The sequence below is a fragment of the Netta rufina genome (assembly GCF_964035555.1).
Source record: "Netta rufina genome assembly, chromosome: 1".
Lineage (NCBI taxonomy): Eukaryota > Metazoa > Chordata > Aves > Anseriformes > Anatidae > Netta > Netta rufina.
Genome location: NC_140123.1, coordinates 88,626,926 through 88,654,415, shown reverse-complemented (window position 1 = coordinate 88,654,415; position 27,490 = coordinate 88,626,926). Strand labels below are relative to the sequence as shown.

The 27,490-nt window shown below is 38.8% G+C and overlaps 1 protein-coding gene across 1 annotated transcript in view; it reads right to left on the bottom strand.

Moving 5' to 3' along the window:
• Nucleotides 1-12,583: 12,583 nt before the first annotated feature.
• Nucleotides 12,584-27,490, bottom strand: part of PRRG1 (proline rich and Gla domain 1) — a 31,792-nt gene continuing 16,885 nt past the window's right edge. Inside the window, exons 3-4 of the mRNA XM_084305947.1 lie at nucleotides 24,016-24,176; nucleotides 12,584-16,515 (exon numbers count right to left, since the gene is read on the bottom strand). Coding sequence (XP_084162073.1) covers nucleotides 15,994-16,515; nucleotides 24,016-24,176 — 683 coding nt within the window. The 3' untranslated portion in view covers nucleotides 12,584-15,993. The remainder of the gene's footprint in view (nucleotides 16,516-24,015; nucleotides 24,177-27,490) is intronic.

The window sequence follows — 27,490 nt, the reverse complement described above, 5'->3', positions numbered from 1 at the left end:
CACAGAAAGGTCAACGTGTTTAGCATGGCATAGAAATTACTGTTTTTGCTTCTCCCACATATCATGATACCTAATTGCTGTAAAGCATTGGGCAGCCCCATGGAATGGAGGAAGTAGTTAATTGAATTAGTGATTGCTCGTGCAGTCATTGCTCAGACACGTGGCCCTCTGCACGCACTGCGTTGGACACGTGTGCTGCGTGGCCATCAGTCTCAAGGGTGCGCCCCTGACATCTGAGCTCAGAGGTAGAGATGATGAAAAGCAAAGAGGCATTCATTGCATGGAGAGGAGGACGTGGTGTGGAGGGTCAGAAAAAAAAATTGTGCTTTGAGAAGTGCTTGGATGAAGTAAATTGTTTTGTACAGATGAGGACAGGGTTGTCTATAATAATCCTGTACCCTTTTGTGAGAAGTGGCTGTGCTGCCATCATGAAAAATTAGAAATTAATTTACTCTCATTTTCATTTTGTCTTTACTTTGGACACCACCATCAAGCAATGAGCAATGTTACTGCTACACTTCTCCTGCCAGTAGCTTTTCTGACATTTACAGAAAAATCTGATTTTGTGTCTGTCCTCATGATATGTATTTGGAAAGAGATCTTTTGCAAGTCTTTGGCTTCCAAATTTACTTCAGAAAAGATGCCAGGAGGCTCTGCTCAGATGAAAGGTTTGGGGATGCCCCTGGCAGTGCTGGTGCTGGAGCCATTTACCCAAATGCGGGAGCACTGAGCAGCTGCCAGCATAAGAAAAACAAGCCTGATGCTGCCAGAGCAGAGGGAGAGAAGATGTTCCTGACAAGAGGATTCACAGCAGACTGAAGTATGAGTTAAAACAGCTGCTGCCCCTTCCCTCTGGCCATGCCCAGTGATCCCCGGGTCTGTAGGCTTGCTGGTTGCTGTCTTCATCCCAGCTCTGCTCACTGATTGGGAACAGTGGGACAGGGATGCTAGGGGAGGCTCCTGCCCTGCTGCCAGCCCTCACTGTGCCAGGACATCCTTTGTAGACTTGTTCCTTTTAATGAATATAATGGCCTTCTCCAGAATACTTTTTTTCCAAAAAAAAAAAAAAAAAAAAGTAGTTTTTGACGAACTTTAGTAATAGTGAATTGCCGGACAGAAAATTTCCTTTGCATCAACAAGATTTGCTTAATGGAAGAGGATGTTGTTGTCTGGGAAAGCTGATTTTCCAGCCCACAGAACCAATTGCCAGACAGCCACAATGAAAGAGGAGGAAAAAAAGATGGAAACCATAAAAAGCTCTATAACATTTTAAATGTGATGTTTTAATTGTGTTATATATTTGACCATAAATTGCAACAGGCTTTTAAGCAAAAATAAACTTGAGTAGACTTTAAAGAAATTTGATCTGTGAGGCATATACATAAATAGAGCGACACAACTTTTATTAAAGCATCATAAAGAAGAAAATACAGATTTAGTGTGACTTTCAGTATGCAACTAATTCATAAATCTCCATTTAAAATTTGTACGCTGTGAGGAATATGCATGCATAGAGGTTGGACTCTGGATAATCCCCACTACTTAGCCGGAGTAAAACCAGAGTGGTGAAACCTGGTGAGTGGTGAGGTGGTGGGAGGATGTTCAGCTACCTCCAAAATCGTGTGCCACCCATGGTCCCTTTCTCACAGAACAAGCTGCTGTGCTAAGCTACCCAAGCATGTCTGCAACAAAGTGTTAACCAAACAGGTTAACAAGAAGTAGATAAGATTAAAACCACACTAGCCCAAAACTTTAACCCAAATAAAGAACTTCACAGGGTAGGCCCTGGATATTAATAACCTTGTCATATGTCTATTCAATCCTGTCATATGTCTATTCTGGCTGTTGCTTAATTTGGCCACAATCTGATTAGAGTTTTTCCAACCAATCTGCAGAAAAAAAAAATAAATCAATCATTTAAAGACTAGAGACTATACACGCAGGGTAAAAATTTGTCAGGATGCTTGGTGCACCTTTGGCTCAACTCTCAAACTTGAGTTAGAGCTTGGGAGCCATAATGACTCCTTAGCCAAAACTGAAAGACATACCAATAAAAAAAATTCTTCAAGTACAAGTTTCTTCCTCTTGTGTTTGGACTATAAGATTTCAATATTTTGTATCTGTTTAGGAATACATATTTTCAGTCTCAGGATATCTTTGCCAAAGTAGGAGTGTCTGAAGATATTAGGTACTCTGGTGCTGCCACCTGAGACCAAGGGTCTGAAGCCAGCAGAAATGGAGGATGAACTTCATCCCCTTTCTTCCAATGAGTGCCACCTGGTAGAAAAATCCCTCACTCGTACTACAAAACCTTGTTTACAGTGAGCATATTTTATGTGGGAACTTAGAAGATGCTAGACACTGAGGTATTTAGGTGCCCAAAAAGAAAGCAGAAGTGTGTCACAGCACAGGAAATGAGGAATTATATATGAAGAGACTTTTGTTTTCCATTTGGTGTAGAGATGGAGCTTGCAAGGAGAGCAACATACAGATAGAGTTGGGCTCAACAGGTGCTGTTTGATAGGGTTCTCTGCACCTGAGGATTGTGTACCAAAAGCTATTATGTCTCAACTCTACTCTGGATAACAATGAATGATCAATCCCCAATTCAGAAAAAATGATCCCAAAACAAAAGAACATATTTGTTTGTAGCTCCCATTCAAATTTCTCCCTGTGATTTATAGCTGCAAGCTGCAAATGCATGTAAATCTTTGGGAGGCAGGTAGGTAGGAGGTGTAAATTTCAACACAAGGGTAAGTGTTCTGCTGATTGCACTGAGTTCATGCCCTGTCTTTCATACAACTTTGCTTTCCGTTAGGATTTTTTTTTTTTTTTCTTAGAGGACAGTATCTAGTCATAGAAATTATAGGAAGTACAGGTGGAGTAGGTCATGCATGGGGACATAAGAAATGCTTCAAATCCAAGAAAGGGGAGAACTGAGTAGTCATCAGTTCTACAGGAAAGGATCTGAGAGCTGTTGTGTGAATAAGCAGGAGGATCACCTGTAGGACAGGAGCATCATTAGACATAACCCTTTCCACTCTGCTCAGCATGGATCCACCCTCAGCAGGACTGCTCTTCCAGCTTTGGGCACTACATCTCCATAAAGAAATGGACAAATTGAGGAAAACCCATCAGAGAGTGATGAGAGTGGCCAAAGTTGTAGAAATTGGACTATTACAATTTAGAGAAGACTAATTACATGATAGTGGTCTTCCAAAATGTAAGAGGCAGCTGCAAACAGTTCTTAACATCCACCGAAGACTGGACAAGAGAGGGTTTACACTACAGCAGAAAAGGCTCAGGTAATTCATCAGGAAAAACCCTGGCAGGACTCTGCTGCCTGGAGCTGGAAGTCCTTACATGATGTATGATGGTCATTTGCCAGGAGCTGGCTCTGCCTTGTGGCAAGGGGAAGGAGCAGATGACTTCTCCAGCCTCCTCCAGACCCCTGCTCCCAGAAGCAGCCTGTGTGGATGGTGCTCTCTGAAGTAGGCAGCTTTTCTGCTTTGTGAAGGTTTGTTGCACCATAAACCCAAAAAAGGTCACAGATATATTACTTAGAATAGAAAGATACATTACTTTTAGCTGAATTATTTTAGCTATGGTTACACTTCTTTAAATCAGCTAGCTGTCAAGGTGTCTTTTTACATTTACTCTTCCCACTACCTGTTTAAGTAAATACATATTCTTAACAGCTAAACATAAGCAAAGAGGTTCTTGTGTTTATATCTTATTTGATTGCCTCTTCTGTTACGAGATTTGCAATAAATATTGTACAGCATCTAGATGAATAATGTGCTACAGGATGAGGACATCAAACACAACTAATTAATTCTAGTCCCTTTCTTTATATTTAGCTCCATTCATTAATACAATTGGCTAAATTGGCTTAATATTAGGGGAAATTGCAGACCATTTAGAGCTTTTGCAGTCAAGTGCATGCCAATTTCCCCACAACTGCAGCCATTTCCCTGAGTACCTGTGGATTGTTTTCCTGAGACATTCATGCTTGGGATATTTACCTTTTATACCAAAAAAGCAGTCATTCCAACTGAGACAGATTGGCAGATTTAAACCCAACGGGAGCCTGACCCCAGGTTCCATAAGCAATAGATTAGATAATAGAAGTTTATTACTTTTCAGAAGAAATGACAAAATTGAACATTAACAGACAGATTGACTTTCCTGTGGGGTCACTGTTCATTAAGTTTCCCACTGCTTTTACAACCTGAACCACTACAGTCATTTAGGTTTTAGTTCAAGTCCTTAAAGTGAGAAGATTGTTTCTTTATTACCTTGCAGCCATTCTTCATTTTAATGGCATTTTTCAGACTCTCATCTTAAAACTAGCGAACACTGTAAAAAAATGAAAACTGTGCCTTCTGTGGCTTAAACATAAACAAAACAAGTTGCTTCCATCCTTCTCATTTACCATCTGACAGGCACCAATTTGTACCAGGCAGGTAATGAGGTGCCTAATGGAGACAGCTTGATAAGGATGAAAACCTCCTTCGCAGAAGTTAAGGGTAGACTTAGAGCAATTACCAGTGAAAGTGTGACTCTGCAAAGCAGCAGGCTTTGGGAGAGCCTTTAGGAAAACGTTTGCTCAAACAGGTTCTGGCAGACAGAGGAATCAGGGCTAGGAACTGGGGACAAGCAGCTGAACAGAGGACAAAATGCCAGAAAGGGGTTTTGCCACTGGGAGCATGCACAGATGCACCATGGCAATTGTAGCCCCGTAGCTGGACCAGGAACCGGTGGCTTCAATAACCCTGATACCTTCTCTCTGCTTCTCCTGGCTTCTCCCAGAAAGTGGGAGGAATAAATTCCATATATATTCTGTTATATTCCAACATATGGAATATGAACAGAAGGCATTACAGGTCATGCAGGTATAGTAGAGAGGACTGTTGTGGGAAAGGGGACAAAAAACAGTAAGCAGCTTTGCAGAAACAGCCTGCAAAAGGATTATGAAAAAGGATTGTTTTTATTTTTTTATTCTTTATTTCCTGCAATGTAGACTTGATATAACATTGATAAAATTGTAATAAAAATAATTCTAAAAATGATTTAGTACTCATCTTAATCACTATGTATTTACAGATAATAATAACTACCAGGACAGTATCTTATGGACCTTCTTTTTTAAGGTCACAGGATATTTAAAAATACAAGGGCTACAATTCAGAGTGTTTAAAGAACACTCGTTGTTAGTTCCCTCTTCTTTTACATCTCTGGTTTCCTAAGAAAAACACCTCTCCTGCACATACTACAAGATTTACAGTAATCTGGTTGCTTTGTTTTCTGAAAACACAGGGATCATCTACTAGATTTTACGTGGTTTGATGGAAGATTGAAAAAAAACATTGGTTTTATGCCAGCCTCCTGCAAATAGATTGTGATCCTTTAACTCTTTTTTCTTATCACAGACAGACGGTGGAGCACCACAACCTGACCATCTTCCTTTTTGCCTACTTCAAAAACCAAAGGGTGATAAAAACAACAGGAAAGATGGGAAGAGGCACACATCTGTTGAATCAGTGTTCTGTGACTTAATGAGATTTTTTAGAGCCCTTAACCCAGCGGACTGTAACCGCTAAGGATGCCTAAACCAAGAAACATTTGGGAGAACTTTGCCGCTGAGCAACAGCGGGGGAAGGAGGATGTGCAACATCATAGGCTGCTCCTAACATTACAAGCGCCAACTGATTTTCCTTTCTAAATCCAGATTTATTGTTTGGGGCCATCACCAAAATGTTCTTTGTTTTCCCACTATGAAACAGATGGCATAAATGTGCTCTGCAGTTTTATTGCTGTATTATAATTTCATTGTGTCATGCTCAAACCAATAGGTTCATTCACTCTACAATAAAACTTTCATTCTGCTGTGCTGTCTGTGGATGCATTGAATAAAATGGCAGTTTAAAAAGTTGCAAGTTGCTAAATCAATATTCCATTATTTGTCTCATATTGGTTTTATTAGTGATAGAAATGCAGCTCAACAACTGATAAGAGCTTGAAATGGTTACTTGGAAAGATGTAATGAGAATAGACTTGTGGAAAACCATTGCATTTTTAATCTTTCTTTTCATTTCTTAATAGAAGTTTAATACATTTCCCCAACATGATTACGATTGACAAAGTTGCTCAGTTCTTTTCTTTGACAAAGTTGCTCAGCTCTATTCTTTGTGAGGTTGCTGAAACTACAAGCTGAAAGAATCTTTCTCAAGGTTATACACAAGTGAAACAAAGCTCCCAATATAAATTTACCTTGACACAGACTAGAATAAAACAGAAAGCCTAATCTGTGAAGAGACGTTCTAAGGAGCGATTAGTTCAAGAGGAACATGACTTAGAGGGAAAATACTTACAATAAAGCAAGATACAACTCTCCCCTGTTCTTTATTAGTGCTTTTCAAACACAGCAAGTCATCTGTGCAGCACATTTAATCATTTAAGGCCAGAGGCAGGCACAGAGACTTGCTACTCTAACCTCAGAAGTATTCTCATTACCCAAGGTGGAGTGGAGTTGATACTTGAATATATAAACACGTACAGAAATCCAGCTTCAACCACTCTTTTGATTTAAGGTGAAATAGAGCAGACCACACTCTATCGGCATTTCAAACAGAGCCTTAAAAGAGAAAGGCCAAGGAGAGATGTTGATGACAGAAATTCTCTTCTACAAGAAAAATAATGCAAATCTCTCAGCTCTAGGGGACACTTGCCCTGTACAATTAACCTTACACACACCGCCAAAGGAGCAGAAAAGGCAATTTCTGTGTGCCAGCAAGCCTCCCATTTGCCCTCTCTCAAGGCTGACTCTTTCACACAGATACCATGAGTGCCTGAACTGGCCAGTCCGGTTCAGTGGACCAGTATCTCTGGTTATCCATGATGGTGACTGGTCTGATGTCTCGGTTTTGATGATCTCCCCACTGGGGATTTGCTGGGTAACTTGATATCAGCCTTTGCGCAGAGGCAAGACACATCAAAGCAGAAAAGCATGCGTTAACTTGATCCAAATACAGACAATAATGTTGTAAAGATATCAGATACATGTACATGAAAAAATAGTGATCCAAAGGACTTCTAGCTCTCATGTTCTGTTACCAGTGTAATTGTTTCAAATGACCTTCAGGCCTCTTCCTTTTCTTTTTCTTCCTTTTGTTTTTAATTAAAAAAGAAAAAATCTTTGACCATTACTTAGTTGTATCACTTTATATTTGGCATTAAAAGAGACCTTTTAACATTTCCAAGTGCCCTTCCAGTAATTAGACTTGCAGAAACCACCCTGTAGCATTCCATTAAAATAAATTCTCACCTGCCAGCAGCTTAAATAACGAAGCGAAGAAAACAATGTACATCGGACACTGGACAGTGATGGCAGGAACATTACAAAAGCATCCACATAATTTCTGTATCCTCCTTTCAAACCCTTATGAGAAATGCAGCTTTTACATAAAGTTAAAATTTGACACAAGTCAGGGAGAGACAACTGCATGGACCTGGAGAGCTCTTGATGCACACACAAACCTCCTTTGCAGGAAAGAATAACACTGAGACGTTGCTACCTGTGGTTGCAGGGGCATGGCACAAGGAAAGCAGTGATCTCTCAGGTAGATAGGTCCAAGGCAGCGTAGGGGTTTGCAAAGCAGCCCTACTAACTCAGTCTGCACAGATCTCACAGCACTGCAGTTATTTCTGTGTCTCACTTGTGGACCGAGCAGTTCTTTCTACATGAGCTTTGGTTGCACAGAGCATGCTGCATGCAAAAAAATGGCTTTACACTGTGACAATATCTGTTCTAAAGGGTCTAACTTTCTGGTCACACACGGTTAGCAGCCAGGTGTCATAGGGCATGCACCACAGGCACTCCAAGACCACATCCTGTTGATGAGCTCTCCATCAATGCTGGATGCCCTTCTTCAGGAGGTGGAAAGGACAGCATCTCTGCCATCCGTGTCACCCAGAAACATCTCCAGAGCATCTGTGCTGAACCACAGCCTCAGACCGACATTGCTGCTCTGGAATATATGTATTTTTAATAAACTTCTATAGTGAAAAGTAATTCAGTGGAGTTAAAAGTACTCATGTGACCACACTAGCTTTGATGAAAACAAGCAACAAAACTTGCCCTGGCAAAGACTTTGCAGGTTCCAAACGGAATTTGTGTTCAAGAAAGTGTAACGGGAAGGTTGGTGTCACCAGCATACAAAAGCCAAGAGGATCGGCTCAACTCCAACCACAGTGATATACCTGAGTAGAAAACGAATAGTCTGCTTCCAGCAATGCAGAAGAAGCTAATTAAATAAATTATTTTTTTTTTGGTAAGTAGTTTAAATTCACTGTACATAAAAAGCTGCATACAAAATAGTGAAATTTCAGGGCATTTTGAAGTTTGAAAAAGATGGCTACTAGCCTTGTCTAACATGCAAAGCAGCCTAATGCCCTGCAGTGGAGAAAACCCAAGTACAAATCCTGGCTGCAGGGACATGGGAGAATGGTGAGGTGAGGGCATGAGGCAGTCTTCCTTGTGAGCTGGGGTCTGCTGAAAGCACCAGGCTACAGCCTGTGGTGGCGTGGATATTGTGAGTTTGTGAACAAGCTTCGGGTGGTCAATCTTGTGCTGATGCAGAATAGTAGATGTTGAAATCTGAAAGCACTGTGCAGGACAGAAAACCCTCTTTTAAACAGTTCTCCTGCAAATGGGTGAGATGGCAGCATTTTCACAGAGCCAAGCTGCCAGTGCAGGAGGGCTGAAAGGTAACAAAGATGGTAGCACAAATGGGGAAGAGAGGAGAAACTAGGCTATAAATAACATTTTGTAATGCTAGAAAAAAAAATTAAGGAAGAGAACTTATCATTAGAAATTATTTCTAAACCTACATTTTTTTCTAAAGAATATGTGCAATAAATACACCAACTTTTACGTACTTTGCTGTAACAGCATCTGAAAGATTTTAGTGGGGGAACAGAACAAGGAGGTATCGTTTTTCAGCAGTGCTATTAAACTGTGAAAATCAACAAGTTAGGAGGGAAAAAGAGAAAAGCTAAGCACATAACTTTTTACTGTTACTAGTTGTATCTGATTAAACATGTTAGATATTTTTTCATTTTGCAAAAGTTATTAAATTGTTAAAAAAAATATCTGGTGTTCTGACTGGCAGTGAGACAGCTCCATAAATGTTAATCCCAGTTCTTACAGCCCACAACTCCACTCCTAGCACTGCTTTGGATGCTTTGCCTAGCTCAGGCTCCCTCAAGCAGTGTCTGCTGCTCTGCAGGGTGCGGTGCTGGGCGGGCTCATGCTGGTGCAGGTGGAAAGAGCCAGGCACAGGTGGATAAGCCAGATCATGCTCTGCTCCTGGGAAAGCATCACGAGCATGTACGTTAGAGCAATGTTTTGTTCTCTGCTGGCCCTGTGCCTCAGCCACCTCTGGTAAGCACCCACATGCAGCAAAGAGGAGCTAAGCCATTACAATATACTTACTGTGGGCAAAACCCGCAGGAGCACCACCATACAATTGCCAGGCTTGTACTAATTGCCGGGGTGGCTGCCCTCCTCCCAACCCACATGTCTTGCTAGCCTGGCAGCCAGGCTGCTGCCCACGCAACACGAAGCTGTGCCACCCATCCCTGGCTGCACATCAAGCCCTCTCAGATTCAGTGGGCCCTCTCAGAGTAGCAGATTCAGCCTCAGTTTTGAGGTCAGCATTTAGTTATTGCATGAAAAGCAGCTTTTTTTTCACTTTAAAGTTGATATTTACCTTCCATCTTCCCCACTTGGCAGGTGCTTTCACAGGAATTTGCTTACCGTTGCCTCCCACTACTAGCAAATGAATATGCATGTGCCCAGACTTTATTATTCTAGTACAGCTGAACTTGTAGGTGAGTTGGAAACAACCCAAGCAACGATTCCACATGGCTGTTAATGGGAAAGGTGCAATTAGAGACACCAACCAAGCATTCAGATGCCAAGTGACTGCATGCAAAGAGGAGAATAAGAGATAAATCCCACTACTGGGCTGCACAGCAGAAATCAGAGTGGAGTTCTCTGGTTTTATTTAAAACTCTAGTGAGATGGGTTCATTAGAAAAATCCCGTCTGACCAACTCACCTTCCAGGTAGATGCAGATGAATATACCTGCCCCCTGAAAGAACAACCTATGGCTATAATATAAGCACAAACAGAAAAACAGACAAAGACACAAACAATAAAAACATCAGTAATTTATTAGTAAATGGAAATAAATGACTTCTGAGAAGATGACTTAGCAGTGTCAGCCAGGGAATATTTCAGAGCAGGTCACATCATCCTTCACTTTCTCCAACTATCACTTTTCACAGAAAATCCTGGCAAGAAATGCTGTCTGCAGTGGTTTTGATCTTGGAAACGACCCATCTGTGGTGACTGCTTCAACTGCAGTTAGAAGGTCACAGATAACAGCCTGTGCCTCACGCTGTGTAACAGCAGACTGATGCCTGTATCCGGCTACAAATCTATGAATTCAACTCCTCATTTATGTTCGTCCAGCACTGAAACACTGCATGAGGTGTGACCGAGCCAGCAAGGCATGTGAGCAAGGCATGAAAGGAGACAAGACTGGGTCCCAAGCCCTCACATATACAGACCTTGCAACAAGCAGTTGTTGACTAAACAAGGCAATCCTTGTGCACAGCAAAGAGCTGCCATTGTGTCAGCGATGGCAACTGAGTAAGAAAATAAAGAAAAAAAAATAAAATCCAGAGTCTCTGACCTATGGACTTGGTCCAGGGTCTGTTCTGTGGGAAAACATCCTACGCCACTGAAAGGTCAGGGAGACAGCTTGGTACAGACTACTCCTTATGCAGACTTTTCATTACTGGGAGCATCTGAATACATTTTCTGAGTATGTTTCCTTCTTGTTTTAACCTTCTCAACCAGCCCAAGGAGCCACAAAGCTTCCAGCTGGAGAAGGAAACGGCAGATCATGCTAAAAGTTATTGATTTTTTTAGTTATTATTGTTTCTAAGACAGGGGGAAACAGCATAGTAGCTGGCATGTTTATATTGCACGATATACTGAAACAGGATAGGGGAAAAAAACCTCTCTAACATTTCAGAGAGTTAAATGGAGAGGAAATACTACATAGTATAGCATAATCGAGAGAATATAGATGAGGACTTTTTTTGCAGTGACTTGTTATTTAGCATTCAATAACCCATCAACAAGTCAGAAATACAATTACTGAGCTCCTACCACAAGAAGAAAAGTGGAATTCAACTTTTTGGCAAAGCTCAAAGTTCAATTACCCTGTAGCAAATCAATCAAACGCATGTGCAGCAAGCAATGAAGTAGTGCAGCTGTCACCTCCCTGCTTTCAGCTAACGTGGCTTTTCTTAAAAATTGGTGGGCAGCACTAGGAAATATTTACAAGGTTCACATTATACAAAGATAAAAAGGAATCTATCAGTGTGATTTAGAACAACAGGGAACAGTGTTCAAGGCATACGAAACAAATAATGAACATTCATCACCAGTAACCTAGAGTGATGACTTGGTTTTTATAGACACCCAGATTTATGATACCAGTCCAGCATTATATCCTCCACATTTCAATAGCCAGGCAGGCAGAGGCAATCATGCATTGAGCCATGTGCAAACGTGTTAGTCAGTGCTGATGGATGTGTGGTCAGGACTCTGGACGTGTATACGCACAGCAAGTGTCACTTAACTGCAAACAGCGCTCTGTTCCACTGACATTGTTCTGAGCTCTGTGAATAAAAACATACCAACAAAGAAAGTGAAGCGCTACACTATGCGTATGACAGCTTGGGAAGTTCCAAACGGTTCCTCTTTTTGCACTTCTGTGACTATTTTTGCACTTTTCTTTTTTTTTAAATGACTGGGATAAAACTGCACTTGTGTTCATGACTTGCCTTCTGTAATGCTTCGCTTACCTCTTCAGCAGACTCCAGTCATACAGTAAGCTAGTGAAAAATACCAGGGATGTATCTCATTTACCAGCAGCTGAGTGAAAAAGGACGACACAAAGTTTCTCAGCTGGAATGGATATCTTTAGTTTCTAGCACATATCACTATAAAAGGTCTTTTTATTGCTATTAAAGCATCATTCATTCATTCATTGCAGAAGGAATCACAGAGCTGATGCAAAATTCTACACTCATTCTTTTAAACGGCTGAAGCCAACGTTGAAATTGAGTTATCTTGACTACATTTTTTTCTACTGTGTACTGTTTCCTTTTGTTGTAACAAAGAATAATTTGTGCTTTCCCTCTCTGCTTGTGACTTTTATTTAACTATGGCTACAACAAATACTTTCCTTTAATGGAAAATAACCAAATTCACACATCTTGATATTCTTTCAGAAGTCTAATTTTCATCAATCTACCCAAACCCAAAATTATATTTTAAATTATCAAAAAAAAAAAACAAAACCTGATTCACTGCAACTGATAATGTACATTTAACAATCAATGGAAATTGAAAGGCCACCACTTAAATATACAGTTAATACTACAGTTGCGTAGAATTGATATTTTGAAGCACTCGAGGCATTTAAAAATTTTTATTTAGCATATCCAAAAACAAATGTTACAAAAAATTTTCTATAAACATAGGCAAGAATGTTTAAATACGATAATTTAATGTAAACCAAATCCCTTTAAAATACTCAATACTGTAATCAGAGGTTATTTACACCCAGTGAAGACAGAACAACCTCCACTAATGCTAATCATCATCTAAGCACAATTAATTTCCATAATTTCTTAAAGAGTGACACTTAAATATGAGATAGTTCTAGTGGGTAAATCATCTGAGTTCTAATACAAGATGAAATTTAGTGTTACATTCAAAATCGGAAAAGCAGTATCCTGACTGTTCATGTCATCAGTGAAGGCAGTACTGCATTTCAGACTTGGAAAACCTTCAGAGAAATACAAAGAGAAATTCATAATGTTTATTGCATGATAATGCAATTACAGGATAACAATACTCAGCAAGTGCCCTGGAAAACAAAGCTGTATAAAAACCCACTACAAAAGAAATTTTATTCTTCAATCAGATCAAAAAAGCCAGCCACAAGTCTAAATTACTTTCCCACATTTCACAAAGAAAAACAAAATATTTGGAAATTTGACATTATTCCAACAAGAAGAGAGCTGTTCATGTCTCAGAGGAAATACATTTGGATAACTGGCACATGCAGATTTTATTTGTTTATTTATGAAAGTTTATTCACCAAGACTTAAAATTATAGCCCAAAATAGCATTCATACTCACGCGCATGGATGCAGAAAAGGCATGGCCCAATAAAGTCTAGTCACAGATCATTTTCAATATTTGGTTGTGGCTTTTTTGGGAAGTCAAACATGTTTGCATTGCACATAAAAGTATCTCCAGGATGCAGCAACATATTCTACTTAAGAAATCAAGTGTGAAAGCCATTAAAACTGGTAGTGGAATACAGACCAACAACGACAACAAAAAAAAAGGTGGCTCATCTCTAAACCAGATTGCCCATGTTCAGGGGTAGACAGCTGCTGAATGACCTAATGTGAACTTGGTGATTTCCATGCATTTCCTACATGAAAGTCATATATCCAAACAGAAAAGTTACTGCTAAAACTGCCAGCTGTACTGGCAGGCACAGAGGATGCCAATATGGCATGGACATTGATACCAGCTCTTTGAGGTGGCTCCTGCAGACTGAGATGAGGCACTTTGTTTTGGTAATGTCTGGCTAAAGGCAGTATAACTGTTGCTCAGTATAAAAGGAGCTTTAACTTCTACAAGTGGCAATTTAGGTCTTTACACCAGAGCTAAAACCACTTCAAAAGAAAAGGTCAGACAGTCTAAAAACAAGATCCAAGCAATTCTTACCACAAATGCCCAAAATATGTTGTAATCATCTGCCCAATATCTGTCATAAATAATAAATATAAATAAGTCTTATCTTTTTTACTACACTTTGGCCTGGAGTTCCATTCATTAACTCCAATAAATTTGCCTTTGCAACTGAAGAACCCCAGTAGACAATTTAGATAGCCTACTCTTTGCCAAAAATGAGAATATAAAATTAATCACAGGATCCTAACTTCATTTGTCAATCCACTGTATCACATCATTACAGAAGTGTGCCTAAGCACATCCATGTATGATCATACATTTCTTTTCAGCCATTTTCTGTAAACTTCCTTAGATAAAAGATGGGCCGAGGTGCCATGAGATAGTAGATGCCAGCATGCATCTCAGAAATTAACTGAGGACATTAGCAGTGGTTTGAAATGGATGGCACCAGTGTTTCATTTGGAAGAAGATACAGCTTCAGTTTTTTGTTTTAAGAAAACCAACATAACCCAGTAATCTTTCAGGGCTAAATGCATTTCAATTGGTGCTAGCTGATTAGTAGAAAACAACAATACTGAAGTTAATGCCATGTTATGTTGGTGTGAGAAGAAAAAATTGAAATGAATATTGATAAGCTAAACTGAATTATCAACTCCTAAATTAAAAAAAGAAACACCACACTACAGCTTGTATCAGCTGAATTATCAATAGTATCTAAACCACTTGGTTGAAATTCTATAGAAGCCTCTACTTTAACTTGCATCAAGCCTGACAGAAACACATATCTCTTCACACATATCTCTTCAGCCTTGAAAAGTCACTCCAAACTAACACTTGGGTCTATTCTTAGTTGTGTTCTTAGAAATGCAACACAGTGGGTCCTCATGGTTTGGCCCAACGTCAGGTAAACTCTATAGCTCACATATGGAGATTGCTGAGCCGTGCTGGCCACACAGTTTCTGCAGCCAGCCTAGATTAGCGTGCTTCCCAGCACCTTACTTGAACAAGCAAACGTGAAATCAGCAAAAAATACTTCAGCTGTTGAAAAGAGGTACCAAAATGCCTGCAACGGATTTCTATAGCCCTTAATACAAGACGCACATATGGTACATCTAAGTATGCAAGAGGCAAAATATTATCAGGATTTGAGGAAGGGGATCTTACTGTTGGGGAAAAAAAGTCACACACCAAATGCTTTTGCTTTTTCCAATTAAAAAGAAGCGTAATATCTTTGGGTTCATACGTTTATGGATAACGGATAAAATCCTGGTCCCAGTTAAGACTACGCTACTTTTGGTATATGCTTCCAAATAAGCAAGATTTTATCCAATCTTCAGCATTTCCTTCTTTAGTGTTGCATCAATTTTCAAGTTGTAAAGTTAACATATGCACACTTCTCATCCCTACAGCACAGGAATAAAAGCCATATAGGAAAACTGAAAGGAAAAGCAGAACAAAAAAAGTACTCTTAAATTCACTAATTACTGTCTTCAATTAGCTTCTAAACATGAATTGTAAAAGCAAAAGCTTTAGAATGCACCTTCTCTGCTAGGGCTCTGAAATTATTGCTATTAAGCCAGCATACTCTAATATACTGGTTTGAACACAAAGGCATACTGCTCTTGACCACCTAAAGGCCCCAAATAGGATGCAGCACATAAAAATCCAAGTGAGAAAAAGGAAATGACCAGACAAGAGGCAATACTGAAAAACTAGTCCCCTTTGGTGTAAATAAGTTTCTAAAACATTGCTGAACAATTCCCCATCTCAGGCAATTCTGAGATTTTGCACCAAGAAGGGAAGGGGATTCCACAAATCTCGTGGGGAATGTGGACAGCATTTGGAATAAAACAAGTGACATCCCTCAAAGCAAAGATACTTTTGAGAAATACGACAGAGCACCACATTTGTACATGCACTTACACTCTCAATACAGGTTCCTTATCTTTTAAGACCTGCTACAGAGGAAAAAGAAATCCAAGACCCAAAAAACAAGTGATTCTTAAACAAAAAATGGAAGTTCATTATACAGGTCCATTAAATTACAGAAATGCATAATAAGCCAAGATAAAGTGCTACAAAACGATTAGTAATTTTTTTTTTTTTTTTTTGAAGTCCATAGCATTTTTCCTGTTTTACTTAGTACTGGTGATAACAGGAGATAGTGCAATTGCAGTGGCTGAACTGGAGTTCACAATGTCTTCGTATTGTGGGGGTGGATCTAAATGTTGTTCAGTTTCACTTCTCATACTGATTTCACCAGTGGCTTCCTCATAGGAAGGAGGAGGATCACAGTTTGACAGCCTTGTGGATATTGAGTCTGACTGTGCATCTGTATAGCTCAGACCTCCAGGAGAGAGCCCACTGACTTCATACATTTCCTCCTGTGGGGAATGAACAATGCTGAGAGGCTGCGGAAGCGAACCTCTGCCGTCAGACACAGCACCATCACCCATCGCTTCGTGGGCTCCCCTACGCACGTACACCGACTGTCTACGTGTTTTCTTTTTAAACAGGCATCTCCATATGACAAAAATGACAATGAGGATAACGAAAAGGCCAATGATTAATGGAAATGCAAGGTAAAATGAATACCAGCTATGTCCTGTGTTACTTTCTCCCTGAAGTCCATTTTTGTAGACTTTCCAGAACTCCTTCTAGAAGAGCAAGACAGGATACGTCAGAAACGATAAGACAGTTAAAAACAAAAGAACAAAACAAACACTTTAATCAATCAGTTGCAAATGAAAGAGGAAAAAAATGGCATTTCAAATACTGATGATCAAAATGAGAACTGGTATGAATAAGCACACAAAATAAATTTTCAAATTTTCTTCTGATGTGTTTAGTGACACAAAAGGCTTTTTTTTTTTTTTTTTTTTTTAATATTTCTTAACACCCATTCCTTGCTACTTGTAACAATCCTGTATTAGCACTTAATATTTAAAAACCTGCAGTGCAGACAGGAATAAGCAGGAAATCTAATCTGCATGCACATCAGCCATGGGGTGGATCAAAATTTTTCAGCAACACTCAAGCTCAAAGTTATTATTTACTTTTTAATTATAATGCACTGATACAATTTGACAGGGAAATATTGTTCCAGAATGTCAGACCAATTTAGCAAAGCACAACTATTTTGAACTGTCATTTCATAAATCAGACTTCTCCCATCCTCTGGCTCATAAAGCAATTGTTGTCAGCATATTCTGAGTTGCTTCAAATTCTCTCTTTATAGTTAAATATAGCTTCAATGTGAGAATATTACATGGCTTACTTATTATATTCTAGAAACTTTGACAACACAAGTACAGATACATGGAACAGTGAAAAGTGAAAATATAAACAAGGGAAAACAAAGATGAAGGGGGATACTACTACTTTAAATACTTTTTGCTGTATTATTAATATGCAAAAACAGGAGCACAAAGATCACATCACCATCCAATATTCTCTAGAGTGAATGCTATGCAAAGCTACTACAACGAAAACATATCCTGCCTCAAAGATGTAGTCATTCTTGTCTGTAATGTATGATCTCTATCAATAAATACTTCCAACTGTGTTTTATAGCCATGTATAATTTAATTAAAAAAAAAAAAATCCCTGCCAGAAATCCTGATCTCTTTAGCTTCCTTTAAAAGAATGCAGAGACCTGACCACTTCATATTCACGCTAGCATCTACTTTAAATAACACGCATATTGTATGCAAGAATTAAAAAAAAATACTCACCAGGAAAAATGACATTGCCATTTCTCAGTTATCAGTAAATTCAGGTTGCAGACTGACTTTGTGAACAAACAAATCAGATCTATATCCCCCCCTCAGTTCAGGACTGCTGCCACATGAGCAGCGTTACGTAAGTATTGCCACCAAATTGATCTCAGCCTGAGTCCAGAAGCAGTCTGGCCTCTTTAGTGTGAAGGCTAAGCTTGCCCTGTGCAAAGCTGGGACCTGGACAATGTGGGTAAAACGCTCACTATGATTCTAAGAATATACAAAGGATATACTAAAGTTAAGAACAAAGCCATTTTGCAAGTCATCACAACGCCCCACTGATATGAACCCCTTGGTTTAAATCATCTCAGCTAAGTCAGGCAGCACTGACTTCAGACAAAGCAAGCAAGTCTTGGAAGATGGGCTAACCCCTCTAAATACCTCTCTACAAGGGCCTGGATGCACTGTTCCACAGTGAATCCCAGAGCAACTGTGCTGACTTTGGGAAAGCTTATGGGGAAAAAAACTAACATTAAAAAAAAATTAAATTAGCTGCACAACTGAGGCCTAGGGTTCTCTGCATAGGAAAGAAAAGAAACAAAACCAAACACTCCATCTTTCCCCACCAAATCAATAGGCAATTAGGAAGATCTGTTACCTATTACCTTTCCAGCTGGTTTGAATAAAACAAACTAAATCTTAAATTGAATAAATAATTAATATGTTCTCAACTAAAAAAGCAGAAAAATGATTCATTAGCATTATTAACCACTATTGTCTGTACTGGAACCAAGCTTCCCACTTCACTGCTCTGCTACCTCAGCAGTGGCAAAGGAATGATACACAATGTTTATTTCTGAGGCAAAAACTGCAAAGATTTACTGAAAATCAGCAAATATACTATGCAAGGGTGCATCTTTTTAAAGACTACATAGAGAATAGTAGTTTTTGATTAAAAATAAAATTTAAAAAAGGTCTGCTTTTTTAATGTATTTTATGTTGGACACTGTAGAGGAAATGCACCCTCTCCAGTGTAAGGATTGTAAACTGTGATTGGTATTTTAGTAAAGTTTCCACATCACTTCTAGCTCAGCATTATCTGCTGGAGAAGTGTCCCTGTACCTCCTTCATGAAGCTGACATCCCAGCATTGCTCCTTGTCACTCTTGTCACCAGAGTGGCAGGCAGGCAGTTCAGAATAGGTGACATGGGAGGGAGGTGGCATGATGGGGGGTGGTCAAGTTAATGGTGTGACCAGACAGGTGCATAAAGAGCTTCATGTAAGAATTTAAATTGCCATAAGGATTAAAGTAGTTTAGTGTCCACTTTCATTTACGAGCGAGGCAAAAGAAATTCCAAGGCACTTCGGACATGCACTCATCTGCCGAAAATTGCAGTGTTTCAGGTCTGCAGCTGTATTACAGAGACAAAGGAATAAAGTTCCTCCCAGGTGAAAAACTGCTAAGAAACACTTGTTTAGTCACCCTGAAAAATGTTTTCTTTTAATTTTCCCCTTTAAAAAAGAACATCCTAGTGTATTAAACCAGAGGTTTCCAGCTTGCAGTTTTGCAAGCCAAATATCAAAGCGAACCGCAAAGACTGTTAGTTCCAGAATTTATGGGAAGTGCAGCAAACTAATACTGCAGCTTCGAGTTACCCAGCTGCCAAGCAGCTCCCCCCTCTGCTCTGTCATCCCACAGCTGTGCTGCATGGTAAAGTGATGGCACACAAGGAGGACAAGCTACCTGGTCAGTCAAATAATGCCCATCACCAAACAGAACCAGGGGGAACTCGGATCAATTTGCACAGTGTGGGAGTTGGTACAATCTGCTACGAAAAAAGAAGAGAGGGAAATAATGAAATCCCAGGAGGTAGCTGCAGAACTCATACAGAAGTTAAAGGGTAATTTGAAAGTTGGAACACTTACAGCACAAACATCCCTTCCGTAGTGGTTGGTCTCTTAAACCAAGGAAACAAAAGAGGACTGTCTTTCTACTTGAGAAAACTATGAACTCGTGATTTATGAAAAGGACACTCCAGCAATCATTTACCCTCAAGCACTGCATAGCTGGGCTGAAAAACTAAGTTAAGCAGGCCACAGAATCAGATAACTTACAATGGAAAAGACTTCACATCATCTAGAATAAGTTACCACCAAGAACTATTTTTCTGCATATTTCCTACTGCTTTAGCATATCCAATTTGAAACAAAAAGAACTCTCAAGGGAATCACACACAGACATTTATGGACAAGTTGTCAGGTTTTTTTTTTCCCCTTGTACGTCTAATACTTCACTATTTTTATCTATTCTGAACAGAGTCAACTTCAGTCAACTGGATCTGAACACTGAATTAAACAAGGGGTCCACATGAAAGTTAAGAGTCTTGCACACTGCTGTGAATTTCAGCAGAGGCCTTTACTGCATTTGGCAGCACTGTCAACCTCAAATGACTCTTGATCCCTTGTCTGACTTGTCTTAAAGTTGGACTAATAATATGCCAATCAGAAGAGTATTTAGCATTCAGTAGGTAAAGGATATGAACAAAGCAATAACGGGCAGTGAGAGTATCTGCTACACTGTTTTCTTCTGGTATGCCCTCAATTTCAGATGACAGGAAAGAATTCACATCTTCTCGTCTGGGTATTTATCCAGCATTCACAATTAGATACAAAGTGATGCTAGAAGCCTTATTTGATCAAATCATTTTAGATCTGGTGCCAAGTTTTGAGTTGCTTTCTAAGCTTTCTAGTGTTTGTGGTTTTTTTTGTTTTTTTTTTTTTGAGTTGTTTTCCTAGATTAGAGCTATACAGTGGATCTTGCAACTTCTGCAATATTTAAAATAAAGTTTGTGTCAGTGTTCTGCATTTTCCAAATATCTGTGATGTTTTTAAAATGAAAAATCTTCAGGCAGTATCATTTAAAAAAATGAGTTAATGGAACTGAAATGAGTATCAATGCTTCAGTCACTCCCAGGTATTTTGCACAGTAAACTTTCTGCAAGTCTTTAAGCTTCCCAACAGCTTTTGACTAGTGACCACATACAGTGTTATCTGTATGCTACAGCTTCTACATATGAATAGATTTAGGTCAGGTGTAGGGTTCACGTAACCCATTATCTTTTGACAACAATTACCATAGATTGCCACAAAGAGCGTAAACATAGCCAGGCAGTGATCTCTCCCAGCTTTTACATCTTTGTACTTCAGAAACTTCCCTCAGCCAAAGCTGATCACTTTTATTCAATGGTCCCAGACTGATTTACCAATATTATTTTACTCTTTTATATCCTCCTTTTCTGAAGCTATGTAAGCTTTTAGCATCCAAGATGTCTTGTGGCAAAGCAGTTCACAGCTCCACTACCTGTGGTGAGAAGAGATGGGTCTATTTGCTCTGAATCTGCACCTTCTCATCTCCTGTGAGGTCCTTTTATCTCTCCCGTCAGAAAAATGTCAAACAATTCCTCTGTTCAATCTTCATACTCCTTACAGACATCTACCGCAAATTCCCTGATTCAGCTACTTCCAATATGTTGTTGTTATAAAAGTATTTTCATCTCTTTAGTCATCTCTCTGGTCCTCTGGAGCTTCCCCAGCTACTTCTTTTATTTATTATTTATTTATTTATCCTTCTAAGAGATAGGGAGGTCAGAGCTGTACATGATATGTTCAAGATGCAGGTGCACAGCTGTGTAATTGCATTTTCCATTTTGTTCTCTATGCCTTTACTAGGATTCTTAACTTTCAGGTTTTTGTTTGACTGCTGGGCATTGCTAAGCCAAATTTTCACTGATGATTTATAAATTTGGATCTTATTCACAATGCAAACGTACATATAAGAAACGTTCCCTTTTCCCCAGCATGCATTACATTCATCAACACTGAATTTCATTTTCTATTTTTTCCACGATAATCAGTACCACACACTTCTGCAAATTCTTTCCTGTCAGCTCTAGCCTTTACTATCCTGACAATATCATCTTTATCATTATCATTTTATATAATATTTCTGAAGATATTGTCCCCAATGCTACACAATATTAAAGGCATTCAATAGATGACATCTGCCTGTATACTTAATGTACACAATGCTAAATTCTAAGAAAACTGATGCATCAAAAATAACCTGAGGGGACTGCTTGGTATTTTAATATTACAAAATCAGATGTAGCCCACCTCCTCAGAAGACTGCAGGAAAAACAAAGAACCAAGTGGACAAGATTAAAAAAATACAAAAGGGTGATTATATAAAACAAAGTTACCATGAGATAAATAGGCTACATACTCTTCTTGAATTCCAGTCTATCTATACTATGAAATCATTGCATCATTGTTATTATGAACATACTACATTACAACCTCAATCTACTGTACCTACATCCCCAAAAATCAAGTCTTACTAAATGGCTTTAAGGATGGATACAACTGCAAGATAAAGGACCAAAAAAAGCCTAAGTAAACAATGCTGTTTGGGCATGACCGCACTTTAGCAGAGTTTGGAACCCTAGCAAGGTACCAACAATAGAGTTAAGCAACTAAACAAAAAGGATATAGTAGTAGAAATGGATAATGGATCAGGACCTCATTGGTAATCCCCTCTGCACTGCAACAAAGGTTGTAGTACAACAGGAAGCGTAACAATTTCTACTTTAGTATTTATCAAGTACCTCTGCAAGAGAAAGGGTATCTACCGAAACACAGCATGTTCCTCAACATTTAGTAGTGGAAAACAAGCTGAAGTGAGAGGCAACACAATCATAGAGTATCTTGAGTTGGAAGGGACCCACATGGATCATCAAGTCCAACTCCTGGCTCACACAAGACTACCTAAAATTAAACCCTATGTCTGAGCGTTGTCCAAATGCTCCTTGAACTTCAGCAGGTTTGGTGCTGTGACCACTGCCCTGGGGAGCCTGTCCCAGTGCTGGTCACCAGTTTGACATATTGCTGGTGAACATGTCTAGGCTATTAGTGATACTGTGCTAGATCTTATGTAAGTTGCGTCATTGTACGCACTATTGTTTAATTACACAGTGAGCTATCATTAGGAATAGCCACACCAAGTCAAGTTTGGGAGGCAAAAAACACGTCTGTGCATGCACTTTAAAGCTTTGGAAAGAAGAGGATTTGCAGAGACACCATACATCCTTATTACTTAATTTTAATAAAAAAACCCTTTCATTCCAGCCTTTTCCACCTTTCCGTGTATGACCACGAACAATGAGATGCCAAGAACATGAAATGTCCATTAGGTCTTTACAATAACCTATATATATATATATATTATTTTTTTTTAATTTTTTTTTTTTAAATGTAGAACACTGCCAGTGAAGATTAGGACATATCACCTGGGTAAATTCTGAAAGAAGTTCATAATGCTCCCTGAGCCACTTTGCTTATTAGCCTTGCCTGTGCAATTTCCTTGTGCAAAAACATGAGAGATGGAAACTTCGACTTTTGCATTAAATATGTCAGATGACACCATCAAAAGCTTACATATTGTTCTTATTAGTTGGGAGGAAATTTAAGATATGTTGGGTATAACGTGCAGCTATTGCATGCAGAGCCATTGGCCCACAAGCTTCTTTTAATTAGAGGAGCCAACAGACTTGCACAACAATTCTGTGTGGGCAGTATCTGTTTCATTCCAGTCAAGTTAATATATCACTGCCCTTGCATAACATACAGCAGCACTGAAATTGTTACTCTTTCCATATTTTAGATCACTGCTGCTTAATAATACACTCAGAGTGCCTGCAGAAGTTACCTTTTAAGAAGGACATTTATCTTTTCTTATTTTTCAGACTGAATAATCTGGCCACTGAACACTTTGTCCAGCTACACTTGCACATGGGATATAAAAGTCTTTTTAAAATGGAACACTTTTTGATTTGTGTGCTCATTTCATGTGAACATATTCCATAAATGAGTTAAGGGGCAAGGTAAGTGAACACTTGTGACCTCTGCTTCTATATATTCCCTGTAATAGTCCCAATGCCATCATTTCATCCAAGCAACGCAACAGCATCCGTGATATGTAGGTCAGACTTAAGAGTGTGGTGATACGAAAACCAGTACACATGCTATTTCGGTAAGTAGTGCTGCCAAACTACATAATGACAGTTTTGTCCACATTTCCTCAAGTGGGGGTATTTATTCATGTTCCTTTTCTTCTCAGCTGCCAATTTTCACATTTTTTTAAGAGCATAATTATCTTTGAGAATTCTGTTGCTTTCAAATTCAGTTTAATTTGGATGAAAGATTTGAAATTTATTGCTGTGGAGTCTAGCCATCTCCCCTGCAGGCCTTATTTGCTTAAAGAACAATGTCAAAAGGAAAAAACAGATCTAGGGGAATGTTAGAAAGCATACAAATATTCAGCACACCCCAAAATTAATATCAAAACACCCCACCCATCTACAAATATACATCAAAACATACCGTCTTTTCTTCATTTTCAAAAGCTTCTCTTGCTTCTTCATAGGTACAGATTTCTTCTCTGCATTCATGTTCTATATCACCTTGCTTTAATTCTTCCAAAAATTTGTTGGCTCTTGGATATCTTTTTAACACAGAATTGGCTTTGTTCTCTGCTAAGAACACTGAATAAGAGGAAAGACAAGAAAGGTCACTACTGAAATAGATACCCAAAACCTCATAGCAAAACTACTCAAAGAAAACACGTCTGAGAAACTAAAATCTTTTTTTTTCCCCGAAGTCTTCCCCTTTATTTAACATGATAAAAGGTTCGTTCACTATTATGATCATTTGATACTACAATTTCAGTAGTTATTGCTACTTCATAAACGTGATGGACCCCAGTTCTACATCATGTTCATGTAGGCTTAAACAAGACTGAAGCCTGTGCCTGAGAAGAGTGCTCAGAACAGACAGGCATATGCTCAGCTCAAGTAATTTCTTAAACTAAGATGACACAGAACAAACAAAACCTGCTTGCGAACATCAAAAAAGATATCTGCAACTGCCTGAGGGTATCACAGCCAGAATACTCAGAAGTTTTTGATGACATAAATATTTCTGAATATTACCTAGTCATACACACCAGAACAGCTGCCTTTATCAAAGTTTAATTCCATCTGTTTTCTTAAGCAACTTTGAAGCAGACTTGCTGCCTTCACTCCAGAAATGTCAGCCAAGAAATAGCAACTCTTTTGGGGATGTAGAAGTAGTCTATTTTCTTAAATCATACAGAAAATCCACTTTATTTGATGAATCAAGTCAAATAACCCCAAAAGACAATCACAGTTATGACAAAGGTATTCTTTGCTTTCCTTAGTTTTCTGTTCAAAGAAGAGAGCTGGAAGTAATCTTCTGATCCTTTCCTTGAGGGAAAAAATCAATTTTTCTGTCAAACTCCCTGACCAAATGACTTCTACAGGAACACACAGCAACTGAATATTGCACTGATTTTGCACATAGCAAAATTGAGTAGACTGATTTACTCAGAAGTCGTATCTGCAGTGAACAGTGCAGAAATTTTCCAGGTATTTCAGGTCAGGAAGCATAAAGGTCATGCCAACTCAACACCGCTCTCGGCCTCTCGCTGCTAGCAATAGGGCATTGTTATTTAACGCACGTCCATACTAACCCACCCATACTGCCTTCCTGACCTATGCTACCATTTCTTCACTGGTTCATTCACAGCTAGCCTGGGACCTCCAGTATGCTAACAAGACAAACTCTCACTATCTGCAGAAGAACAGACACTAAGTGGTTTAAACAATGATTTATCTATGACTTTCTAAGAATCAGTTTGCTACTTTTTTCCTTAATCATCTAATTTGAATACAAAAATAGGATTTGCCTCAAGTCTACAAAGAAAGGTCACTATACTTTCCCTTTCTTATAACTTAGATGTGGTAGCATTTTTCAGCAATGAAGATACTACCACAGTTAGGCTCACCCACTTCACGTTAATTTTATTCTGTTAAGTCTCTGTGATGTGTGTACTTTGTTATAAGTCATTAGACAGTCATCTTCCTTTTGAAAAAGATTAAATATTTGAAGATTAAACTGCAATATACCAGTCATTCCTATGCTTTCAGTTGAATACATGTGCATGCACCACACAAATTGCATTATTCATAATGCTGCCAGAGATTCAGTGCATAAAACTCTGTGACTGCTCCTACTGCAATTTTGGTTTCTGATAGCATCACAGACGAATGCAAGAGCATCTCTTCCTGTGTAAGTACATAGTATGAACAACACAAATTAATTTTTAAAAGTATCTCCAAAGGAAAAAAAAAAAAAAAAAAAAAAGAAAAATATAGCTTCTTTCTATCTCCCACACAGTCCTCCTGACTCCCCTCTAGGCCTGAAGAACCAGCTTGCTTTCCACATGCCTCTGCAATCACGAAGAGTGATGAGAAGGAGGATTTGGCTACATCAGGAAGCCAGCATGCAACCATGTATATGGATGAACTGCCCATGCTCTACCCACTTCTCACCAACTCTTGTGGGCATTCATGAAGTAGAACAAGCTACAGCCAAAACTCTCTTAAAAGTAGCGTCACTGAAGAGTAGATAATGCACTGTAAATCAACAGTTTCCCTTCCTTCAGAGGATAAAACATAGGGAACTTCATTTCACACATGGAATCCATTTTGAAAATAGAAAACAGAAGAACTACGATAGCTTTGAACTGGATGCAGAGGGAAAAGAAATAGAGAAAACATACAGGTAGCTGACAACATCCTGTTTTGAAACTTCTGGCTCCCAGGAAAAAAAAAAATCTTTGTTTTTACATGCACTTTCCAATTTCTCAAAGAAACAAACACAGTGAAGATTTAAAAGCTGGTATACTATGAAATACTGCATTCACTACAGATTGTCATAAGTTTCTACGTAATAGTTTAGTTTTCCAAAAAAAAAAAAAAAAAATCCAAAAATCCAGCAAAGCATAAATTTCTCCTGCAGAATGCATTGACAAAGAACAGCAAAGCACTAAAACAATTCAATATTCAAGAATGGTCAATATGGAAGAAAATTCACCTTTTTTGTTTAGCAATTCACATTCAGAAAGTCTCCTCTCACAATACAGCATAGAAAATGCATATCTCAAAAGGAAGAAAAAGCCCACTGAGGATAATAAACCCCACACCATGTTAACCCTGAATGTATCTGCTAAATAACGCTCTGTGATTAGTCCAGACCAGGAATGGCTTTTGACCCTGCCATACTGGAAAGAATGAAGTATAAAGTCGTTCATTTGTTTTGATCTGGCATCTTTAAAGCTCTGCATACCCCTTATGACTTTAAATCCTTATTGAGAAGTCAATACCAAGGCTGCAAGGAAACAAAAACATGCACTGATCAAAGTACTCTTAATGGAGATACTGATTGAAATGCAGTGATTTAATAAGAATCACTCATTGCCTGATGAATCCTATGAAGAGAGATAATGGCACCATATTGCAGAAATCATGTTGACTTGTTAGTATTCTATGACTGTCATCATGAAGACATTCTGTTATAATTACAGAGGAGGGCGTAAAAAACAAAACAAAACACTTTTTGGGTTGGATTGTCCACCTAACCAAGCTATAACATAGCTGAATTCACTGCAGCTGTTACTACAAAGCTGAAAATGATTAGGGAAGAATGGAGTGGCAAGAATAAAAGAAGTACAATTAAACTTACTTTTTCACTTTGTCAAGGAGATTAGCTTACAAATTCAGATAAAGGAAAAAAATCAAAATAATGATTTTGGTATTAAGATAGACACAGAAACAATCTAAAATCTCTTCTTCCTCCTCATATTTTTATAGAATATAGATGAAGGTATACAACTACCAAATATAATGCATTGGAATACATTTATTTCTCAAACATGCTTGCACTCAGTGCTGTGTGTAACTAATACTTGTTTTTTAGCAAGCTCTTATGTATCAGA